The 26,424-nt window shown below is 34.1% G+C and overlaps 1 protein-coding gene across 3 annotated transcripts in view; it reads left to right on the forward strand.

The window, feature by feature from the left end:
• The window catches only part of CSMD1 (CUB and Sushi multiple domains 1), a 2,222,584-nt gene that overhangs the window by 2,149,497 nt on the left and 46,663 nt on the right, over positions 1–26,424 (forward strand). For all 3 annotated transcript variants that reach the window (XM_037812751.1, XM_037812753.1, XM_037812752.1), the window contains exons 53-54: positions 9,118–9,291; positions 10,737–10,910. In XM_037812751.1, coding sequence (XP_037668679.1) covers positions 9,118–9,291; positions 10,737–10,910 — 348 coding nt within the window. The remainder of the gene's footprint in view (positions 1–9,117; positions 9,292–10,736; positions 10,911–26,424) is intronic.

Consider the following 26,424-nt stretch of genomic DNA (forward strand, 5'->3'; position numbering starts at 1 on the left):
GTCTAGGTCCCCTGTTGTAGAGCCTACATTAATCTTTTGATACTATTCATATCATTTAGACTTTTCAATACATAATAACATATCATTTCTTCCTCCCCCTTTGTTATTTCTTTAATCTGTAGTATTCAAGATGCCAGTGATAGAAGAAGACATTTCCCACCTAAAGAACATTATCTTTGTTATTAGATCTCTTTGGTAGTATTACAAATAAGTTTGTATTTGCTGCAAATTTAATGACCTGTGAAGAGACAATTCTTTTACATATATAATATCACAGTGACATTCATGGCTAAAATAGCTAGATGACGTGATCCATAATAATACTGTTAGAAGATCATATTTTTCATAGGTCTTAGAGAATAAAATTGAAAAATATTCAAATGTTTTCTATTTTGCAATAGACCCAAGTAAGATTTTAAAAATAAAACAACTAATAATGATAGTTCTTATATTATAGCCAAAGCATGGCATTGGAGCAGAAAGATTAATACCCCCTCCCCTTGATCTTTGCTGTACAATCTTCAGTGTAAAATACAGGCTGACTATTATAAATAGTTGGGGAAGATAAAATATTTGTAGATATCCAGCATTAATCCTTTTATTTTACAAATGCATTTTCACTGGCTATAACAAAATTTTCCTCAGTTTTAAGTTCTTCTTCCTGTATGTCTGAATATTATCTAAGAACATTCATTTCATCCATCAACAAACATTGGATAAGAGTAAAGATGAAAAGGACGTTTCCTCCTTTTAAGGGATTTATATTCTTATAAATAAGGAAGAGATAAGATAAATACCAAGTGCCTTAAATAAAAAGTTGGGATTAATGAATGGCAAAGGAGAGGTCTAAACAAATTGCTTCAGAAACCCAGGTGAGGGAGAGAAGATAACCTGAGAGATTATTGACAGGGGAAACAATTTGGAGGAAGTGGTCTTGATGAATAGATGCAATTTCAACAAGCAGACATCAAAGAAAACCATTCCACAAAGAAACACTGAAACAGGGGCACATGCAAAGAGGCAGAATGGTACAGAAGGAGCTCTTGACACTATCTGGATGCTGGTTTGCCTGTACCTAAAGCATGACATTGAGTGGTACTCTTTGCAGTCACATGGTAATCAGGGTCTGGATTAATATGGCAGCAATGATCATGGAAAATAATTCATCTACAGTCACGGACAGCTACTACACGTCAGGTGCCGGACTAAATCCTGGAGTATAGATTATCACCCTGCACTTAGAACTCAGTGAAATAAATACGTAAGAAAAATTATGATGTTATCTTCTGAATTAAAAACAAACAAAACAAAAACTAGAAGTCTGTATATTGTAAGTGGGTTGTAACAAAGATTTAAGTATGGCTCTTGTAGGGAAAACTTAAAATAAAGGATGTATTTGCCTTGTATAAATGGGTCGCAATTCCTTTGGGGTTTATTGAAGGCTGCATATAGGATAAAATTACATTTAGTTATGAGGGATACATAGATGTTTACAAGCAGGCAATATTGGGAAGGTAATTTCAAGAAAAGGGGGCAATATATGCCAAGGGATAGAGGTATAAAACATAATAATATATTTGGGAAATTTCATAAAAAAGGGACAGTTGCAAGATTTTCTGTAAGTCCCAGAAACTATCCACATCATGGTATTGACCCAAAATTTTCTTTACATCAAATATTAAAATAATGAAATCATTGACAAAGGTATGTTAAACAGAGATTTGATGAAAATGTATTACATGACAAAGAGATTGGGCCCCTTTTTGATGTTGGTACTAACTCCACACACGTGTTATATAGTTTTTGAATCGTCATATTCACATATACTTGAAAGGATTTCACATGCTTTCTACAATACCACATTTTTCTCTGGTGTAGGCAAAATCACTCAGCATTGCTCCCAGAAAATGCACCTGAAGAAAAAAAAAATGTCTCATGTGTCAGTATTCAAAAATATTCTTTTAATATTGCACATATCTGTAGATTTATATATACCCATTGATATTTAGTGCTAAAAATAGTTTGTCTTGCATATAAATGCATCTGATCCATCTGATATTTTATGTTCATTTTTTAATACTCAGAAGTTCATAAATTGGCTTTGGAATTCACTGCCCATGTAAACCAGAGTTTAGCCCTGCACAGAATGGACAGGATAAAGCATAGCACACTTCTAATTCTCCTACAGATACAGGATATTTATAATGCTTCCTATATTATTTTCTACAATAAGTACCAAAATCACAGAGCAAATAATAAGATTGAATATTTGGCTTATAGATTTTCTAAAAATACATGTAGTTCTAATCTGCATAATAATATTTGTATTGATACAAACTGGTGCAGTAAAAGGTGACCTTAAAGTAGGAAACAACAAGGGGGGCAATTTTGTCTGTGTGTGTGTGCGTAACCTTGCAATAGGACAGAGATCCAGTCCAAATCTGTTAATGACACTAATTACACAGCAAACTATTCGGGGCTTCAGATTTCTCCAGTGCAGGAAACACCTATAACATGGGAGATGTTTGTTGTAACATTTCCACAGATATAGTAGATTTCTATAGAATAACTGGTGGGACATTATTAAATTTCCAAATAGTACTGCCCGTTACTAAAGTTGCATGAGTCTACCTAATTGTAGGTTTCACCTACTTTAATCTCATCAGATGTAATCACTCTATTTGTAGTGATTTTAAGATAAATACACTAATATCTGGGGCTTTTTTTTTTTAGGGTACAAGACACACTGTGTCAGTCACTAAGGGAAGTCACCACTGAAAAGCAGTTTGGTTTTGCTGAACTGCACCAACCACATGACTTATAGCAGTATCAAAATCACATAGTGCAAAACAGTATTGAAAGGGGTTCTAAACTTTTCCCAAATCTTATCTATAAAATTATCTCTCTAAGATATAACTTCATATAACTGCATTCTAAAATGTATAGATGGAATTTTTACCAGGCATAAGAGCTAAAGAACTGAAAGAAATCAAATTCATTCAAGAACTGGTCTGCAGAATATTCACTCTACTAGCAGCAACAAAACCCCTTTTATTATCGCAAAATTGTCTTACAACTTAACCTACAACATCTGTGCAGTAGAATTTAGCCAGAAACCTTCCAGGAACAACTGCTTTGAGAGGTTGGGCATGCTGTGGCCCCTGCTGTCCTGAGTTAAACTCTTTATATTTATTAAAAGAAGTGCTGAACTTCTCTGGTCTCTAAGTGCTGACCATGCTCCGCAGGTGTCAGTGGAACAGGTTTTTTCTGTGTCCAAAAGATCTCAAGTGACCTCACAGAGGGAACATGGTAGTTTTCTGTCCTACTAAATTCTCTCTAATAGATGCAGTTTTGCAGAAAACTTGATCAATGTGAAACTGAGTCATTCCCTCTTTCTGACTTCTTCCTTCTCTGTGTTTTGTTTATGGCATACCCAAATTCAACTTCGTTGCTCTAAAAGTCAATTCGATATTTGCAGGCAACTTCTTTGCTTCTGTTAAATTTGTTTGATAGATTTTATTTCCTCCTAAACCTATTTTAGAGAAAGTCTGTTAAAAGAAATACTCTGTTCTTTTAATCATAACCTATTTGCGACTTTCTAACCACAATATAGGAACATTTTATAAATAAAACAATAACACAACTTCCATTATACATAGAATAGAGTAAACTTAAAAGCCAGTGATTTGCAAAGCTTATGGGGTGAAGGAATCACTTTGTACATGAATTAAAAAAAAAGTCCAGATTCCTGTAACCAATCCATTCTTCTACAGTATAGATAAAACCTCAGTTCTGAAATTTCACGGTACTATTCTATGGTGCAATTAGTTTTAACGGGCCATTTTGAATGGCATTTCTTGTGGTATGGTGTGTAAAATAAGGAGAGTCAGCTGAGCAGGACTAGAAACCGCTCGCCCTGACATTGAATTTCTTGACTCCACTACCGATTCTCTCAAAAACAATTTTAAGCAGTTGGTGAATTACCCATTCCACGGTAAAACCTATCTTCAACATGAAGAGAATGGGTATTAAGATGTAAAGTTCCAAAAAAGTGGAAGTAGTAGGATTGTTAATTCATGCTTGAACTGAAAAGAAAATCCAACTATCCCTTTAGGAGACATATATATATATATAAAATATTTATATATATATATATGTATAATCCTATATAGAGGATTAAAAATCATACTGAGTTACTATTTCATATCATTCTTTCCTGATTCTTTAGCCATTTTCTTTTCAGTCCTATCAGGTTCAGATTGGCAACAGACTAATGAATTCATGGGTAGGATTGATACAAAAGTAAAATAGGCCACATGCTTATCACCCTGAGATTTTATTTTCATACTGAAAAAGAACAATTTCTGACCGGCCCCTCTCAAGAAACGTGAGCTCCTTCATTCCCTTAATATGATTACATTTGTAACACAATTGCCTATAAAAAACTATTTCATGATATTTTTCAAAGCTGAAGTCAAATGTTAAACAAAAATAAACAAAAAACCTCGAGGTTTGAGATCATGGTGTAGGATGTATTGGATAATTACAGTGTTTTCTTCTAGCTGCTTAATATTTTGTTTTAATATTTTGTTCAGGTCTGCCCTCACCCCATTTTATTTTATTTTTTTTAATGTTGCAGATAATAGATTTCTTTGTTATTCTTTTCTACTGTTTACTCTGTAGAATTATAACAATTAAATGCCTCTAAATAGTGAAAAAATCATTAATTAGAAAATACCATGTACATTATAGTAAATTGAGAAGGATAAAAATTTTTACCCTTCTAATAAACATATAATTTAATCATGTAAGTATAGTTTCCTCATGTTAGAGAGACTTTAAAAATAAATCAAATTTCTCGTTTCAGTAACTACAATGCCTTCCTACCACCTTCACTTGGCTAACAAATACTCATCCTTCTGGTCTTAAATGCTGTCTCCTTCAGGAAGTGTTTCCAGTTCCACAGCTCTGATGACGTGTCTCTCCTAGAGCTGCGCATCACGAAAGGCACAAACGTTCCTTCATAACTCTTTTCCTACTACACCTGCCCATCTATTTTTCTCTCTCTTCTGCTAAACTACAAATTCCTTAGGGTTTGTACCTTTTTCCTCATTTAATCCACAGTCCTGAGAACATCGCTGGCTCATAGTAAATGATCACTAAATTATTATCAAATAAGTCAGCATGGCATAGAATATTGTCATGGAATAACAGAACCTCAAATGTGAAATAGATCTCAAAGTACATTTGGTTCAAATTCCGCCTAATGCAGTTTTTCCTTCCTCAACATTTTGACATAATATTTTGAGATTTGTGTTAAATACTATGGGGGAAATTAAGTCTGAATAGTCGATATTTGTGAATAGTCTATAATTGGTCTAAGGCTTTGTATGTTTTAAAATGAAACTCTACTGAGTGGTGGAAAGTAATACAAGTAAAAAATAGATTGTTGTCTATTTCTGTCAAATTAAGAAGTTGTCTGTATTTATTCAAATTAGGATGCTGAAGTATCAGGTGATCCTGCTGATTCTTTCCTTCAGGCACTCAGCTGAAATGAAATGGTTTAGAAAGGCATCTTCAATTTTCTTTAAGTATTTAAGGCCAAATTCTCAGAGAACTGAAATGACCAGGTGTCAGAGAAGAGTTGCTATTAGAAATACTTATTTCCAAATGTGGTTGTCAATCTTAGCTCTTCGCGCATAGTTATCAACCTTTTCGTCTTTTAATCTGACTTCTAAAGTGATTAGATTCAGCCTTGACCATTAACAGTACCTATTCTCCAGGCTTTCAAAAGAGAGTGTAACCTCAAACTATGTGCTTTTGATAAAAACTCAGTTGAGAAAAATATTTATTAAGATTTATAAATGAGTCCAGCACTTATATTTTTTTTCAGATCAAGAGTAAGAACTGAATAGCTGACATAAAGTAATGGATTTTTTTTTTTTGTGGAGAAGCACATCTCTCCAGCATCACAGTTGCCCTGGGTCCCAAATTCCCTCCACTTGAATTGGTGATAGGCTTCAGAAGTAACCCCTAAACATAACTTGCATCATCTAGTGTAACAACCAAGAATTAAGAGGCTCACATTCTCTTTGAGGATTTGATAGTTATTTCAAGGTAGTATGATACTGGGTGCTTCTAGAAATTAGATAATTTATATATCACCTCAAATGTGACTGGGATCTCTTGTGCCAAGCCCTTTGCTTTTTCACTAGTCCTTGTCACTGGATTTAGAATAATGGCTCAACTGCCTGCATAAGAGAGCACATGGTGCAACTGATAGCATCCCGGAAAGGGGAAAACTTCAGAACCACTCTCCTAAGTGGTTCTATGATAACACATAGGGCTTCAAAGATTCTTTCTAGAACATTCATCCTCATCCAACTTCTATTCTTAAATCAAGTCTGAATATGTAGAAGCAATATGACCTCTCACAAGAATTTACTTAATTAATCTGGCTGACTGGAAAACCTGCCAAGGCAATGAAATCAGCCAAATCAAGCATGACTTTCTGACCTGCTCTTCTATAACAGTTGGGGCAGAGATTCTACTGATTCTGTTTTTTCCTTCTCTCCTTTGCAATGTGACCTTGTTGATAATAAATTTTGTTTAAAAAAACAGAATAACACAATATTTCTAAACATTCTCCAAAACACATGCATATAGATTATTTTAAGTTCTCCTAGAATGGTGATGTTTATTCCAACTGAAGCATGACTACAATTTGACAGTTCTCTCAACTCTGAGTTTACTATTTGTGTAGAGCACCAGCAGCTGTGTGCTCTGTTAAGGAAGTGAACAGGCAGGGATCATCTAAACCAAGGTAATCTGCATCTAGTCCAGCCCTGGATAGCTAACCCCCTAGGGTGAGTTTCACTCTCTGGATAGATAATGCAGAAACTCAGACGGAATGCTTTTCCTCTTTCTGTCAATCTAAAACTCATAAGTAAGACAGCTCCTTTTAATGTGAGTTGCTTTTAATACTTGATATTTTGTTGATTTGTTGAGATATTCTTTCCATATATGTGAGGAAGGGGAAGGGAGAGAGGGCAAAGGAGAGAAAGAACAAGGGGTAGGGGAGGTTGAGAGGGAGGGAGAGAGGGTAAATGAGAGGGGACGGGAGCTGAAGTGGAGGAAAGAAAACAGAAAGAGGAGTGGAAGAGAGTATCAGAGACTGAAGAGCAAAGTTGACTCCTGCTTTTCCTTTTTTTTTCCCCTAGATCCCACAGTGCTTCACTACTCCATCTCTGAACTTAGGATGAACTCAACTTTCTTTTTAACTTCCTTCCCTTTTGGGGAGCTCTCTATTACTAAAGCTTATTCAGATCATTTTTGCCAATTATCTTTTTACCTTTCAGATTCCATCATGTCAGTACTTTTTTTTTTTTTTTTTTAAGGTTGGACTTCAGTTAATAACATGAGTTTATTAATTGTTGCCCATGTTAGATGTTAATAATAGGGGAAACTGGGTGAGGGTGTATGAGAACTTTCTGTATTATCTTATCAATTTTTGTGTAAACCTAAAAGTGTTCTAAAACTGAAGTCTATTATTAAAAAAAGAGAAAAAGAGAGAGAGATCCATTTCAAAAGCACCTAAGTCATCATTCTTTTTCTATCCACCCCTGCCAGGTATGCTGCAGACTTATCTCCAGCCTGAGGTCAATTTTTCACTGACTTTTTTTTTTTTTTTTTTTTTGATAGATTATCCAAAATGCCAGTTTACTAATTTATAAAGCAAAATATACCTGACAAGGCAAGCAACATAAGTCATCTGCTTAGGTCCTTTCCTCCTGGTAGCCAGAGATGCTTAGAAAATTTAGGAGTATTTGGTAGCATGGAAATAGAACAAAAGTAGAATGTTTTTCAGGGATATAGTAAAAGATATAGCATGGAAATGTTATCCTCCTTCCAGGAATAGTTTTATCTCAGTAACCCTCCTCTCTCTCTCTCTCCCTCCCTCCCTCCCTCTCTCTTTTTAATATATATTTTTTATTTATTAAAGAAATTGCAGGCTTATAGAAAAATCATGCAGAAAACAGAGTTTCCATATATCCCATAATCCCTTCCCCAATTATTAACACCTTTGTCAGGGTAACTTTTTACAACTGGTGAAAGAATACTATTATAATTGTACTATTAGCTTAGTTCAAAGTTTATATTAGAGTTCACTGTGTTGTAAAGGCCTAGGGATTCTTTCATGTCAGTACATTTTACATCACCTGTCTATTAATTTATCCTGACTTTGTCTTTAGGCCTTTTCTCCTCACTAACACACTTTTCACTGGCAAGCTCAGCCACCCTTTAATTTCAACTAACAGTTATAATCTTATTACTCCTAAATCTGCTCTATCTTCAGTACATATCTCTCCTGAACTCCAGACTTATAGTTCCAGCTGATTACAGGCCATTTTCACCTAGACATTGATTCACACATAGCTCAAATTTGTATGATGTTTGAGTTTGAATCTATTTTCTGAACTTGGTCCTTCCATTTGGAATTTTACAAATAGATTCACAAGCCCATTCCAAATAGTCTCTCAGGTTGGAAATCCTTGTCAATCTTCTCTTTCACTATCCATATTCAATAGGTTACCATACCCTGTTATTATTCATTTGAAGTATCTCTTCCTTTCTTTTGACATTTACTTGGATATAGAACAATGAGATAAATAACAAAATCCCAATAATTAAAATAACTAAAGGAAGAAACAAATAGGGAATCTATAATTAGGGAAACATCTGTAAACAATTCATATTAGAAATATTATTTATTTTACCTACAATTATTGAGAAACATGAGTGAATAAATTAAAAAGGAAACAATCTAAAATAAATAAATATAGTGAATTTATAGAATAAATTTAGTGAATAAATATAGTGAATTTGTAGTAGAATATAGTATTTATATATACTATATAAATATAGTAATTTATAATGACTGATTAAAAAGGAATCTAAAATAAATAATAAATAAATATAAATATAATATTTATATCTATAAATGATAAGAATTCCAATAAATTGTGCATTTAATGTTGTTATTGACTTGATAATAAAGTTAAATTATGAATTTAGTACTTTTACTTATTGTAAAATTGATTTTACTTATGTTTTTAGCGGGCCACTGCGGTTCTCCAGATCCAATTGTCAATGGTCACATTAGTGGAGATGGCTTCAGTTACAGAGACACGGTGGTTTATCAGTGTAATCCTGGTTTCCGTCTTGTTGGAACGTCAGTTAGGATATGCTTGCAAGACCACAAGTGGTCTGGACAAACTCCTGTTTGTGTCCGTAAGTATACCATTTACGAACTATTCACCAGATGAGTCCTTTCATCACACTTCTTTTGCTATGAAGTCATGACATAAGCATGTTTAATTCTCAGAGTAGAACAGAACAGAGCACTCTCAATTTTACTTGGCCAATTAAAGAGAATATGGACATTAATCCTCACTCTTTCCCTTTTTTATCCCCCTCCCATTATGTTCCCTTCCAACAATTCCTCCAGATTCCTACCCACATTTAATTTTCTCATTAATTCCTTTCAAATGGATCCTTGGATGAGTGATGTCCTGGCACTCATTTTCCCTGATGCTATCAAAGTATAAACTAGGTGGAAACAAAAACAAATTATAGGTGGGTAAAGATGCTGAGTCAGGGTGTGCAGGATAGCTTTTACAGAATCTTAAAAATAGCCAGACACACCTCATCTTCTGGGTTGTTTTGCATTTTTATCATTTTGTCTCATCAAGAATAGAGTATTTTGTAAGCATTTCTTCCTTCAAAGGAAAGATAAAATAAAATATAACGATTATCCTCCAACTCCTCAATTTCAAAGGTAAATATTGACTAGTATTTTTAGAATAGTTTTTACCCTCTCTTTATTGCAAAATTTATTTTAAACTAATTTTTCCCAATATATTCTTTATTTTCCTGTGAATTAAGCAAAAGACATGTTAATATAACTATGGGAAAGGGACATGTATTAACCGTGATAGTGCTGTGGTAAATGTACAAAGTTCAGAGGTGAAAAGCTTTACTTAGAAGAAAAATAGTTGTTGGCAAGGTAAATGAGGGGGTAAATGCCAGTTTTATGACCAAATGTGTTTCTTTTGAAAGGGCCAATAAGGCATTTCTTTCTGTTCTGTATTGCCATTATGTTGGGCATGACAAAATGACAATCCGCTACATTCAAATGATCCTACAATAGGGATTGTGAATGAAAATACAAGTGTTCATGCTTATTTTTGTTACCTTCATTATGCTTACTATTGATATTGGAATAATTTATACATGCACAATTTAATCAGTTAAACCCCCATAATGATTTCAAAATAAGACCTTCACAAAATCGGCTGGAGGGTATGATGGGAACAATATTCACAACTCGTGATTTATTAAAGAATTTTGGAATATCTAGTTTTTAATTGCTTAACTTTTAAAATTATTTTGAATTTTGTCATGATTTGAGTAAGAAGAAATAATTATTATGATGGGAAGCACATTTTCCAGGTGTTAGTTATTTTCCACAATTATATTAAGAGCCTGTGGATTTAGCACTATCGTTCCATCTTCCAATTTTCCTTTCTCAAAATACATGAAATCTGTAGAATGTTTGATTAGTCCCAAATCCTTTAATTCACACATTTAACAATCTGTATATTTATTAATAAATAATTACAAGTCAAAGTGAAGACATTTATTATCTGACAATATTGACTTATGTTCCTCTCCAGCCATCACGTGTGGTCACCCCGGAAACCCTGCCCACGGACTCACTAATGGCACTGAGTTCAACCTGAACGATGTAGTGAACTTCACCTGCAACACCGGCTATTTGCTGCAGGGTGCATCACGAGCCCAGTGCCGGAGCAGTGGCCAATGGAGTAGCTCTTTGCCTACGTGTAGAGGTAGGAAAAGCTTCTTAGAAATCAGCTCTTTTCTTTGAAAGTGTGGTAAGCTGATAAAACACAAAATGAGACTGTAGATTGGGCTAGTTGTCATAATTAAAGTGTACAGCTTCCCCTTGGTGTATAGATGCAGTGTAATTCTGACTGACTACCTGGAGTTAGGACAGACTCCACGGGCGAAGGGCACCGTCCTCCCTCCACAGGACTGACCTTCGCCTCAGACAACAGCTACATACGTGTTCAGGGATTCCCAGGGCCATTCTTACTTCTGACCGACTACAAATTTGGGAGTTCTCACCGCCTTCTCAGATTCAATAATTTGCTAGAACAACCCACAGAACTCAAGACAGTGCTAAACTTAAGACCACAGTTTTATTACAGTGAAATGATACAGATCAGGACCAGTCAAAAGAAGAGACACATAGGGTGAGTTCTGGGAGGGTCCCCAAACACAAAGCTTCCACATCCTCTTCTGGTGGAGTCAGGGCACTTCACCTTCCCTGCACGTGTGTTACCAGTCAGGAACTCTCACCAGAGCTTTGGTGTCCAGAATTTTTATTGGGGTTTTCATAGGTAGGCAGGATTGATTGAATCAGTGTCAATAGGGTTGAACTCAATCTCCAGCTACCTCCCCTCCTCTGAAGCTGGGCTAAGATTCGATCCAAAGCCCAACCCTCTGTTCACAAAGTTGGTCTTTCTGGTGAGGGCAATCCCCTCTTTAAGACACCAGTGTGGCCACCCCACCCTCGGCCATCTTGTTAACATGAACTATCAGGTCTGTTGTTCGGCAGGGAGTCTACCATGAATAACCGAAAATCTGAACATGAAATTCCAAAGATTAGAGGCTCTGCCAGGAACTGGAGACAAAGGCCAGCCAAATTCTTTAATATCAACAATAGTGTTCCTTCCAACTTACTTCCTGGTGCTATGAAAATCTTTCTGAGACTAATACACAAATTTCTCAAAGCCTTTATCTGGTATATTGGCCAGGTACTCCATTACAAAAATATAGGATTCTCAACTGTAAAGACAACTCATCTTCCATTTATTTTCTCATTCATTCTTTCTTTCTTTTCCTACTACATATATCAAGCATTCTTTATGCTCTTAAGTTTCTAGTCTTATGAATTTATTTAAGAAGATTTTATTGCTTTTAAAATTTAATTATATTTTTGATTCTTTTCTTTAAAAATTGTCATATGCATCTGGGCTAAAATCTGAATTATTCAAGGAAACACTGTTCTGTTGTTTTTGTATTTCTTATAATATTTAATGTTTTGCTTCATTTACTTTCCATTAAAACATCTCTTGTATGGAAGGTGAATCATACTTTAGAGTGAAGTTGAAGTACTTTTTGTATTCAAGGCAGATACTTATGAATTTCTCTTGCTCTGATAGTCACCCCTCCCCACTCCCCCCATGGTTCCCAAGGGAGCTATATGCAAATGAGACCATAGCAGAATGAGAATCAAAGCAGATATTTATTAATAGTTGTATAAAAGTTGGCTATCAAATTGCAGAGTTCTAGCCAGAGTCTAAATTGGAGTGCTTGGTTAAACTCAAAGACTAAATAAAGTCTCCTAATACTACTTGCTCTGAAATGTGAATGCTAGTACCAGATGTTCAGGGATTAGGTCAAGGTACAAATGAAACCTAATTTACTTACCCAACCACAGTACAGGATAGAGAGAAGGGTCCAAGGATAAGAAGGTAGAGCCTGAGCTCCTGTCTTAAAGCAGTTGTAAGTTGTAAGCATGGACTATGCCGTGGTCATTGTCCAGATAGATCATCGAAATATCCTTTAGGAATGGGATAGCAGACATCGGCCCTAGATTTGTGAGTGTTTGTTTTTCCATCTTGGAATAATTACTTTTGTTTTACCCAGACATAGTTGAGAAAACTTTAAAAATGAGAGGAGAATGATTACCTTTTTCACCTGAACTACAAACTTTTTCTTTCTCCCATTATTGTTTTTTTCCCCACTTATTCCAATATTTAAAAAAAAAACAAAACAAAACTGAAGTACAGAGTTAGGGTTGAAATTACCTTGTCTACTTATGTGTTACTATCACAGCTATAAATGTAAGGAATACATATATTCTGTTACGTTCTGAATATATCATAATTTAACCTCTTTGACAGTCTAAACTTTACAAGGTACACCTATACAGTAATGTTTAATCAGTATAGATTAGTGATTAATAAAATAAGTTTTGGAATTTAACAGATCTAGCTTTAAATCTGTTTGACAGTAGCATAGGTAAGTAAATATAGTAGAGCTGGATTTAAGGCCAGGTCTGCTTTCAAAGCCACACTTTTCCCACTGCCCTGGGCTACCTCCCAATAGGGATGTTGATAAATTTTCAGTTACTATGAAAAGTCTTTCTAGATTCTCTGACCCTGGTATATCTAGAAAATCATAAGCATTATAATTTGCTAAATTTCTTTTTTAAAAATTAGCATCATTTTCCCTATGAAAAATCCATCACCAGAGAGTCCTCAGGTAGTTGCTTTGATAATGGAGATGATTTAATTTGCCATCTCCTATCATTATTTATGTTCAAGCTCTAAACATTTTTGTTACATTTCTGTATGGTAAATAATTAAACTAAAGTATGATACTGAATAATTAAAATATATGTGTTCTGTATATTATTTTCCTCAGAATGAAATGGCAGCAATTCTACTTTTTCCCCCGGTAAGGTTTCCCTCTAATAAATGAGTAAATACTTTTAAATTAAACTTTTTATTTTGCAATAATTATAGATTCATTTGCAGTTGCTAGAAATAATACCTAGAAATCTTTTGTACCCTTCATCTGTTTTTCCCCAGTGGAAATATTTTGCAAAACTAAAGTACAATGTAACAACCAGGATATTGGTCCTGATACAATCAGAAGGCAGAACAGTTCCATCTCTGCAAGGATCCCGTGTTCTTTAGAACCACACCTGCCTCCCTTCACCTCATCCCTCACCCTTGTCAACCACTGGTTTGTTCTCAATTTCTATAATCTTGTTATGCCAAACATGATACATGAATTAGTGGAGTCATACGGTGGAATCACATGGTGCTCAAATGGTGGAATCAAATTTAGTGGAATTACATTTTGTGATTGGCCTTTTGCACTCAGCATAATTCTCCAGAGTTTTGTCAAAGTTGTTGCATTTATCAATAGTTCTGGGTTTTTTTGTTTTTTGTTTTGTTTTGTTTTGTTTTTGCTGAGCAATAGTCCATCACATAGATATATCACAGTTTATTTAACCATTTTCCCATTGAAGGATAGAAGGATATCTGGATTGTTTCTGTTTTTTGCCATTATGAATGATGATGCTATGAGCATTATTGCACAGATTTTTATATAAGTTTTACTTCTCTGGAAAAAAATGCCCAAGAGTACAATTGCTGGGTCATATAGTAGTTGAATATTTAATTTCATAAGACACTGCCAAACTGTGTTTCAGAGTGGCTGTTTCCTTTTTACATTCCTACCACCAATGTATGAGTGATCCCGTTTCTCCAAATTCTCTCTGGCATTTGATGTTATCACTGTGTTTTTCATTTTAGCCATTCTGAAAGATGTGTAGTTATGTCTCATTAAGGTGTTAGTTTGCATTTTCCTGATGGCTAAAATGTTGAACAGCTTGTGTGCTTGTTTGCTATCTGTGAGTCTTCTTTGGTGAATTGCTCTTCATGTCTTTTGTCCATTTCCTATGTACATTTTTTTTAATTGTCTAGATTTAAGAGTTCTTTTTATATTTTATATACTAGTCCTTTTCAAACATGTAGTTGACAAAAATTTTCTCCTAGTTTCTTGCTTGTCTTTCTATTTTCTGAAAAGGGTTTTTCAAAGAGCAAAAGTTTAAAATATATCATCTTTTTCTTTTATGGATCATACTTTTGGTTTTTATTAGAATTGTCTTACGTGACTGTAAGGATAGGGAATTCCAAATTTCACAGGGCATGTCACAAGCTGGGAATTCCAGTGAAAATTTTCAATGAACTCCTCCCAGAAGAAGCTAACTGACTGAAAGAGAGATGGAAATTCTCTCTTCTGACTGCTGGCATCATAACTTCTTTTAAAGCCTTTAACTAATTGGTTGAGACTTCTCTTATTGTTGAAGGCAGTCTCCTCAGTTGATTGTTGAATGTAATCAGTCATAGATGCAATCAGCTTACTGATACTTTTAAGTCCAGAAAATGTCTTCACAGTGGCAATCAGGCCAGTGCTTGCTTCACCAAACTGCCTGACACCATCATCTGCCCAAGTTCACACAGGGGTTTAACTATCATAATGCTCAATTAGTCGAACACCATTTGTTGAAAAGACTACCCTTCCTAAATAAGAAAATATATTTTGTGTTCTGAATATGATTCAAGATGCTTAAAATTGTCATTAAAGGGATATTGATTTCAAGTAATTAAAAGGAAATATTGTCAGGAATTGCTCTTATATATCTCACCTAATATATGAAAAAGTAAAAATAAAATTTGAATCTTAAAGGAGTCTGTAATGAATATTCCAAAATGGACATTTTTAATCAGCTGATCCTATAAAAACCTTGTGTGTTTATGTGTGATTTACCTACTTTCTATATAAAAATGTACTCTTGGTGGGTATCACTTCTGTGTTTTCCATGTGATAATTATTCTTCTTGAAAATTTATGCCAAAAAGCATTTATTTTCCACTCTAAATATGTCTGTAGTATGATGAGTGGTAGTACAATGTAATGTGGGAAATCTTTGCTCATTCAGGGAACATTGCACTCAAACCTCCAGACTGAGTCATTAGTATGAAATCAACACTTCTGGCCTTACCACAAGAGCAACAACTCCAACAGTAAATTTCTGATTGTGTAGGAAAAAATTAAACTATGGCAAGAAAATGTCAATCTGAAAGTAATTCTCATCCCTCTATTGCCTTTAATAAATCTGAATATTTATTCAGAAAGACTGAGATGCTGCCTTACTCTTGGCGTTAAATTTATACTTAATAGAATGACCCAAATGACTATTCATGGGTAATAATTTTGTATATATTAGATGAACTAATGCCATTTCTCATTTTGTTTTACACATGTTGTTTTCTTGCTTTAGGAAGAAAACTGACAATACCTTAGTACGTTTTATCTGCCTTCTTCCATGAAATGAAGTAGCTCTGCCCGTGCCAGTGTTTAAGGTTTAAAGACATAACAGAAAGTTGCATTCTTCATAGCACACTGCATAAAAACTCCACACACTCATCATTAAAAACATTAAAAAAAAAAACCTTTCCTTTTTTTTCTAAAAATAGCATATTAGATCTATGCAATCCAAAGAAAACATTACGTGCTCCATTCAAATTAAAGAAAATTCAGTTTCCTTCTTGCTTCTAATGATAAAAGATGTATCTTTCTCTTAAATGAATTGAAAGCTGACTTCTTAAAAAATGTTTAAGAGGTATTTGGGACAGCCTGGGACTTTGGCCTGTCATTGCCATCTGCCTCATTGCCATTATCCAAGTGTGTCACTCTTGAAAGGAAAATATTTTGTAAATGGAAATATAAAAACTCGTGCCTGGGGCAATGATCAGAAAGCATCCCTGACTGCTGAAATTGACATAATATTGGTAACTAATGAATTAATGGATATAATTTTACCCTGTTCAAGAGGGAAATCCCAGGCAAGCCATAAAAACCAATTTATTATTTCACTGAAAGTGTTCCCAATAAACTTTTAGTTTGGGGAAATTCCAATCAGAGGAATTTCACTGATTAGAAGTGGCCTCTCCAAGGAGTTCTCAGTTTTAAAATACATTTATAAAAGTTCATGTAAACATATAAACAGGGAAGTAGTTTTAAATGTTAGAAGAGCACTGGTTGGGATTCAGAAGTACTGTATTTAAGTCCCGACAAATTCCCAACAAAGCCCATTAGGTGTCTTACTTCAGTTTCATCAGTGACATGCTTGGATTAAATGGCCCAGATTCATTAAGTGTGTGTGTGTGTGTGTGTGTGTGTGTTTCTTTTAATGAGGTAGTTTAAAGCCACATGAATATAAGTAAGATAAACATTGAAAGAATGGATATAATACCACGATATAGACAAACAGGTTGTTTCTTCTGTGGAATATCAAAATTAATTATATTAATTGAAATGGATGAAATTACTGGTGTTGAAGTGTAAAATAAACAGAATTATTGTTATTCTGACATGTATGTTTTACAAGCTCACTTGAGAATGAAATGTAAAACATATTTTTCAAAGCTTCTGTACTTGGCAGTAGAGTAGGAAATAGCTTCAGGTTTTTGTTTTGTGTAACATTCTACCTAAATGACATTTCCTGTGGCGTTTGTGTTCACTGCTTCTTTGTAATATGTGGAACTTATTAAAAAGAGTAAGTGCCATTTTCCCTCTGTGTATTTTTGTGATTACTGAAATTCTCAGATGGGAAATGAAGCATAGGATCAAATGCTACTTTTTTTATATAAACACATGTGTACTCTTTCCTTTAATACCCTCTCTTTTCACAACACTTTAATACTCTAATGACTTATGCTTATTTGTATCTTTGCTTTTTTTAAAGGGTATGTTTGTTTGTCTGTTTGTTTACAATGTATACCTTTCACAAAACTGTTAGGTGTAAAGTAATGGAAATTTTTGAACCATGGCTGCTGAAAAAATCTTAAAATTCAAGATTTTTATAAAAGAAGTACTGTCATATTCTGTGAGATTATGCAAAACTCCTAGGGTAAGGCCATAGGCCACATCTATATTCAAGGAATGATGCTGGTTTCTTTTATGTGTGCTATAAATTTTCCTGTATTTTGTTATTTAAATTTGACTCATTGGTTGCATTTCAAGGAAAATCCCCAACACATGCACTTTTATTCAGAGAAGTAGATTTATTATGTTTTAATTCTTGCCACGTTAGAGAAATTTTAGATAATTTATGTAGCCTAACAACTTTAAATTCATCAGGGTCCCATGTGTCTCAAGAATCAATTCAGTGTTACAGTTTTAAGTGGAAAAACACTGAGTGTCTTTATGTAGTGATAGTAAACAAGTATCCTTAATGCTAGGCCTTAGAAATAAATGGCCCACTGACCAATAATACATTAGGAAAATCAAATTTTAAATGGGATATGAAATATAAGGTGTTCTAATAGAAGAGATTAAGCAAGGCTGATGTGAATTAGTATATCTAAGGTAGCAGTCTAATCACTGATATTAATACAGTATGTGGAAAACAAACTGCAGCAGAAGATAAATTGTCAGCATAAAATATAGAGAGAGAGAAATCAAGGAAATATCAGTGTACTTCTACAACTCCTAGGGATACAGCCTCTGACCAATGGACATGATTAGTAAATGGAAAGTTTAAACAATGTCCCATTTATTCCATACCATGCTTAGTCCTGGACAGATACATCAGAGGTCAATACTTACTGAACAACTAACTTGACAGGTAGTCCCTCTTGCACCTTTTCCACAGTAGAGAAAATCATGCAATTAAGGTCAAGGACACCTAAGCTCCTTTGTCCTCATTCTCCCCAAAAAGCAGTCTTCCAATTATGTCCCGTTTGGGAGAGATGGGGGGAATGAAGTATCTCAAGGTGTAAATGGTTTTTTATTCAAAAGCTCCTGCTGGTCTCTTCACAGTGTGGGTAGTCTGGTCAGCTTGAAAATTAACCAAGTTGTTATTAAACATATATGTTATTATCCTGAGGCTTGGTTAAGAGAGAGTCTAACATGCAAAGCCAGGGGTGAAGAAAATTGTGAACTGATCAAGGTAGTATCTTTTAACAAGCTGGCATTTCTAAATGACACTGCAACCGGGACACTTTGGTATACACTAAATATTTACCGAACACTGTGCTACACACAACTAAAATAGTCACTAAGCTAGTCACTGACACACATTTAGCTTTACATTTGTTTCTCAAAGGAAAAAAAAAAAAAAATGACACACCTAAACGGCAATGGAAAGGGACTGTTGTTAGTGTCAGACTCTTGCTCGTGCCACTGTAAGGATTTAGGAAAAGGTAAAACAGCTTCAAGTAAACTGTTTTCTTCACTCTGTATGGCATAAAAAATAGCACAACTGAAAGAATGGTTTAAAATGAATTCTCATAAATTTTAGTCCAGTTTATCTACACAAGGAAATAGTTATGTCTTGGATGCCTCAGGTGTATCAGAAAGAATTTATCTGTCCCCCCAAACACTTCTGTTCAACTTAATTTAACATTTGTTAAGTACCTACTATATTCTAGATGGTGTGCTAGATACTGTAAATACAGAGATGGATAAAATAATTCACTTCCTTAAGTAGATAACAATCCAAGGGACCAAGGGGGAAGTTAGCTGGTTAGGCTGGGAGAATTTCACCCACTGCTGCTAGGACATTAGTAAATCTGACCTGTAATATATTCTTGCTGAATGAAAAATTGTATGTATTCAAAATAGTGGAATTTTTATTCTTAAAAGCTTTCCTGTATTTATATCCCATTTTCTCTACCTTATTACAAGCAAAAGGAGGAAAAGAAATTAAATATACATTATTCATTAATCATTTTCATTACTTTAGGTACCATATTATGTCCTTTATGTATCTATCATACAGCATTAAAACATATTGTTATATTTTTTCAACTCTTCTTACCTTCATGGACTTTCTAGTAAAATAACAAAATAAGAAAGTACTAAATTTTAATAGTTATTAATTCAGATAAATCTGATGAAAGGAGTAGGGGACTGACAAATGTTGTCATTCAAATGTCAGGAAGATTAAAAATCACCAAATCATCCCCCAGGTGCCTGTTTTCTCAAGTTTCCTATTATTTTAAATTATATTGCTTTGTTTTGTTTTGTTTATGAGCTAAGAGATACAATCTAATACACAGGATTTATATGCATATTATTTTGTTAAGGCAGAAAAGGCATGATTTCAAAAAGGCAGGTTCACAAAGATTGTAAAAGTGAGAAGCTTTTAGAAAGATGACATAAATCTCAAAAACTTGAAGTTAACAAAAATAGCTACTGTATTAAAATTTCTGAGGGTTCTTATACTGCAATATGACCTGATTCTTTGCTTATATGGTTCCTTGATTAATTGCACAGAATTTATATATATATTGTATCTCATTTAAGTGTGCAGCTCTGTGTGCATTCCTTCCTTAAATTTTTGATAGCCTTGCTAAATGTCTACTCTAGTAAGGTCATGGAATTGCTGTTTTCTCTTGTAGTCTTTTGGAGTGTAAGAGCAACTCCATGCAGAATTTCCAAACGGAACTCCCAGTAAATCTGTGCCGAAGTGAGGCTAAATTAGGTATAGATTTCTACAAAGTAACCCAAACTGTCTATCTCTATCCTGAAGTAGCCTCTTTCTTCACAGATTTCACCCTTAAAAGGAAAAAGCTCTGTGTAAGCCTGCAATGTTTGAGATATATCAGAAAGCTCAGATCCATGAAACTAGCCATCACTCCTTTTACTAACCTAGAACACTACCTTTGCAAACAGGCAGAGAAATAACAAGTGGTATTCTTTTTACTAGTAGTAGTATCTTTCTGGAAGAGATAAACTTTTGACTGCAAATTTCATAAAAGTAAATGAAAATGAACATTGTCGCACTTATTTATGAATCAGATTATGCCATGCTGTCTTGGAGGCCCATGTTTCTACACAGGAGCTTTCTCTGAATCTTCATCTCCTAAATTCCAAACTATATGTCCAGTATAGATAAAAGTTTTGTCATCTTAATGAGAAAAAAATGAGGTATACCAGTCTGACAAAGTTTTAGGGTGACTCATTAAATATTTCCTTTTTTCATCTAGCAATTTTTGTATTATATGCAAACAGGAGATTTTTTCTTTCTCCTTTCTTATATATAGCTTTGGTAAGATTGGGTGCTTAAATTCAGAAATATTAAATATCTTTCTATATGTCAATACACGCATGAACGAGAAGAAAATTGAGAAAATGCAGTGATAATGAGGACTTCTATTATGGTTGAAGAGGAATTTAAAAGGATAACAAACAAAATTTCCTGAAGAACCAATATGTATATGATCACATTTATGCTTTTATGAAAAGTTATATATAGTCACCTGTTAGAAAATTTTTTAAATAAAAAGAACTAATGTATGCTCATCTAAGAACCAATTACCTTTTTGTGTTTTATTTAATATGACTCTTTTGGGGGCCTTAAGATGAGCCATAGCCATAGCATTTATTATTGAATGCTGGAGACTTAGGGAGTAAATGGGGATAGACTTGCTAATAGCAGGAAGCTGGCTTCATAGGAAAGTTGTTGGAGCTGGAAGCTTCCAGAAGTTGCTATTGCATAGCCTAATTGAAATTATGTGTTCTATAATGCAGAAGGGAATTGATCAGAAAGAATTATCACTACTGCAATTAGGAAGAGCTCTACTCATGTTAACATGTGTTCTCTGGTTTTTTTTCATTTAAAGGTCACATTTTCATTTATCATAATTCATGGTTGGTTCATAATAGAAAAATTTGCAGATAAAGAAGAAAAGATTTATTAAACATCTTTGAAATAGTAGTGAATGTATTTTTAAGTAGGTATTACCAAGGACTTAATCTTTTCTAACATGCATTTTCATGTAACTGTATATCATGAAGAGTTTGCCGTGTGAAAAATTATTCTTCTCTTAAATTGATACCTCTTTAGTTGAAATCCAATACCTCATGGAGGTGACTTACATGCCTTCAAGTCTGGCCTGCAACTGCTAAGCAAGGCCCTTACTATAAACTGTTCATTATTTTGTCAGCAAAATATGATAGAAAAAATGTATTCAAAGCTTGGAAATAGTAGACTGAAGAGATGATTATTAAGAATTAATTATTTCTAACTTTGCCTGATAGCTCATTTCAGAGCAGCTAAGGGAAAAAATATTGGGAAGAGCTTGTAAAGTCAAAGTTTCAATAACATTGTGTAGATTATTCTTATGTGCCATTTTTGTTTTAATTCCTCCATATAATTTTCCATCAAAGATAGTCTATTTGGTAAGAAATCAACTGGGAAAAAACACTAATATCTGCGTAAGACTTAGAAGGAATTTGTTGAGTAGAGAAAACATATCTTTGGAGTTGGATGGATCTGAAAAAGAGGACTACTCCACTGCATACTTAACTTCACTGGGAGAATATTAGTTTTCTGAAATAAATAGTCAAGGAAATAATACTTACAGAGTGTCTGTGAGTTCTAAGTAAGCTAATGTACGTGTGAAGTACTTGGCAAAATGTCTGGCACGTGGTAAGTAATCTTAGTTTTCTTCCCCTTCTCTTCAGGAATTTATATATTTTTTTTCATAGAAGTCAGTCATTATGCAATCAGAGCAATCAATTAAAATATTACTTTTTAGTCACACATAAATGTCCTCACTACAACTAAAGCCTATTTCTTCATCTTTCTTTATCAATTACTGATAGAAGATGAAAACATGTAATTTTACATATTTGAAAAAGTCATAAATTAACCTCATATGTTTTTCCTTTATTACCAGCAATCCTGTTTCCTTTTATTTTTCATTATTCAGTAAGTAAATAAATCCAAAAATGTTTATTGGGTGCAATACACAGAGTATTACATAGTTATTTTCATCTTCGATTGTCTTATAAACTTTCTGTCATTCCTTCTGCTGAGAAATAAAAATATATTATGCAGAACTATAATCAATTATGAGTGCATTTTAAATTCTAATAAAGTAATTCTTACCCCAGCCCTACCACCACCCCCAAATAATTTAAATTGGCTATTCGCAAATCATGAAGAATTTTCCAATTTGTGGTCAGGTTTCAACGACCCATAAAAGAAAACAAGGAAAACAGGAGTAAATACTAAAAACAAATTTAAACACATTTTTCAGCAAAAAATAATATATATATATAAATTCATTCAGTTATGGAAACAATATTTTCTTTCTTTTCTTTTTTCTATCTTAAAGCACAGAGAGTTTCAGAAGTCACAAGGGCCAACCTTAGCATCTTCTGCTTTTTTCAACAGACTAAATCGAGAATGCCATAGCTCATTTCTCATGTTGCCTTTGACAGCTATCATTGAGAGAAAGCAATCTCTTAACTATCTTGCTGTGATATCAGGCTGAGTCCCTAGGGTGAAGGGCAATCAGAGACAGTTCTACGTTCACCATGTATGTCATTCAATCCAGAATTTTTATTAGAACATTTCTCTTTAAACCTTACCAGTTATATAGCATTGAAGATTTCTTAAGAAAGAGATTGTCAGGAGAACATTCTAAAGGATAAGATTTATGTATTTGCCAATTTAGTGTGTGATTTAGTGACTTAGAATATAACATAATTTAATAAGAATGAAAACAATATAGCATAGCAGTTTCACATTCCAGTCTCATGCATCAGTTATACATGGAAGGTGCTATTGTATTTCATGGGTTCCTGAACTAGGCAGATGCTAGTGATATAGGCTTGATGGTTGAATATGATCCTTTAGAAAACTGGATAAAGTTTTGAATATGGCATATATCCAATCTGCCTGTAGAATTACGGTTTCTATTCTGTATGTATTCTTTATATAATTTAGGCACAATCAATTTTGTGTAGCTTAAAGGACAAAGATCGTCTTAAAGCAGTGCTCTCTCTGCCAAAATTTGAAGCTTTTCAGAAGAGTTCACAGACGTTTTAGTTTCCTAGCTGCTGAAACAAATAGCATGCAATGAGTTGGCTCAAACAACGGGAATTTATTGCCTTATGGATTTGAGCCTAGGAGAAGTCCAAAATCAAGGCATCATCAAAGCAGTGCTTTCTCCCAGAAGATCGTGGTGTTCTGGGGCTGACTGTTGGCAGTCCTCGTTCCTTAGCAATGCACAGGGCTGCCTCCTTTTTCTCTTCCAGGTCCTGTTGACTTCCAGCTTCTGGCTGCTTCTTCAGACTTCCCCTCTCTCTGTAACCTTCCCTGTAAAGCCTTCAGTAGTAGAATTAAGGGTCATCCTGATCCACTTGGGCCACACCTTAACTGAAGTAACCTCATCCAAAGGTCCTGCTTACAATGGGTTCACACCCAGAGGGATGGATTAAGTTTAAAAACATGTTTTTCTGGGGTTGAGAACTCCAAGCCACGACAACAGAGTTAACTGTTAACTTAAGATTCAAACTTAAGGAACCGACACATATAAAAAATCGTGAAGTATTTTGAAAGGTGCCAGGTTAAATATGTTTATAAATGTGTATATCTTTAAAAGCACAGACCAAATCTAAAATCAATTGCAATATAAACAATAGACTAGTTTATTATATTTATAACCATAATTGTTCGGTCTCCTGTGTTTTACATTGGATATTGGACTTGTTAGGAGATCCAACTTCTTAGTCCCAATTAACCACTAAGCCTCCCTGAGACCTTCTGCCTATCACTTCCTCCCTGATCTTCTACCTAGCAATAATAAAGTAAAAATATTGAATTATTATACTCAACTGTTTTTTTTAATTGAACCTTCCCTCCATCATCTCATCCCCCTTTCTACCACATGTTCTTTCTCTCCCTATCACTTACTTTTATGAATCTTTCATAGTGAGAGAATTTTGATGATGGAGGTATGTCATACCTTTCAGGTGGATTTGATTGATCATATACAGGAATTGAAAAAGATGATCTCTCAGTATACTTCCAGATATAAGGAAAATTAGTTGCTTTTTATTCTCAGAATGTCATTCATAGCCATATGAAAATATGTATGTATTTTTTTAAGATTTTTTTTCCTCTGTAACTGTTAGTGATCTGTTTATTCAAAAAACAGTTTACCAATTCATGTTAACTTTGATGCACTTCTGCTAAACTCTACTTGTTTTTTTTTTCCAAATTTCATGAAAAACTTAACCCATAATATTCAGATTTTAAAGTTTAAATTTGATAATTTCTATTTTTTGTTCCTTTTAAAATAATAATTAAATTGAAATTTAAAAAAACAAATGTCACCCCTTTGGTTTACCTTTCAAAACAGCAATGCAATTGATCGAAGCACACCTTCCACGAAGTAATCTGGTCGATAAGACTATCATCATTATACTTAAAAAATAAACAAAAACATTATACTTGTAGGATATAGTGTTGACCCCTTAGATTGGGAAGTGCTTTGGATTCTATTTTGCATGTTCAATTTCTTAACAAATTTTGAATATACAAGTTAAAATTTGATGCTTTTACTATAATTATCTTAGAGGCCCTTAAAGCAAAATCTTACTGACTTTTTCTTTATCCTTAATTAATACATTTTAATGAATGGTTAAATAAAGAAAAAGGTACATAAGGAAAATTATATTGTTTTAATGTAAGAATTCATTATGAACAAGCTAGAATTAAATAAGTAAGTCGATAAACCTATTTTAAGAGTAGCACTGCCCAAAGAACCAAAACCCAGAACACAAATGTCCATGCTATTAATTACCATGCTAAGCTCTCTCTTGTTTTATAAACTGTTATTGCCCTTTACTTTATAGCCAAACAATGTAGAAGAAATGAGTGGTGAAATTTCTAGATTTGAATAGCTGGAGAAGGATCATGGGATTGAAATTGGTTGTATTCTCCTATAATTAGGGAAATTTTTGTGAAAACATGGATATTGATTTGAGTTTGAACAGGAACAAGGATGTGGGACAGAGAGTGCATTCAATCTATGACAAGGGAATAGGGAGAGCAGAAAAAAATAAGGCAGATTAATGAGAAGATATGAATGGCAAGACAATAAAGCTAGTTTCCATGGAGCAGCGATCAGAGTTTTTGTGCTTTGCTAAATCCTATAGTTTGACACATACCAAAGGAAAATTAATCGGTCACAAAAATTGAAGATAAAGTAAAGCAGCTCGGTAACTAGCAATCATGCCTCAAAAATAATATTTTAATATGTTTCATTAATTAGGTTACCTAAACACTTAGTGAAAGGGAATAAGGCAATCATTGGATTAAAAAAACAACTGAAAGCAAGCTCAATCTTTTTGAAGAAAATAATTTATTTTAAGTGTAAATCTTAGGAGATAGTACATTCTTATCTATATTTATATATTAACTTGCTTATCTTTGAATAACTCTGCATGCCTTTTCTTCTCTCAGAGTAAGGCATGTATATACAGTAAAAAGAAGGTTCATGGGTAATCTATAAAATATTATTGAGGGAGAGGATCTAAGATGGCAGCATAGAGAGGAGTGGAAGCTAAGTAGTCTCCCTGGAACAACTGAAAAAAAAACCGAAACAACTTGTAAATAATCCAGAATAACTGCGGGGGGACAAACGTGACCATCCACTCATCATACACCAACCTGAATTCGGAGGAATGCCCAAGATCACAGCATAAAATCTGTAAGTAAGAACTGTGTATCCAAATTGGGAGACCCCTCCCCCACAGCCCAAACTACAAAGCCTCGTGGTGCCAGAGAGAAGCTCTCTCCCAGCAAGCGAATATAGCTCAGCTGAGCTCCAACTGGGGTTTTAAGTAGCGAGTGTGAACTGCTCACTACAAGGTATAAATCCCCAAGAAGCAGAGA

Source organism: Choloepus didactylus, chromosome 20 (genome assembly GCF_015220235.1).
Source record: "Choloepus didactylus isolate mChoDid1 chromosome 20, mChoDid1.pri, whole genome shotgun sequence".
NCBI classification, from domain to species: Eukaryota; Metazoa; Chordata; class Mammalia; order Pilosa; family Megalonychidae; genus Choloepus; species Choloepus didactylus.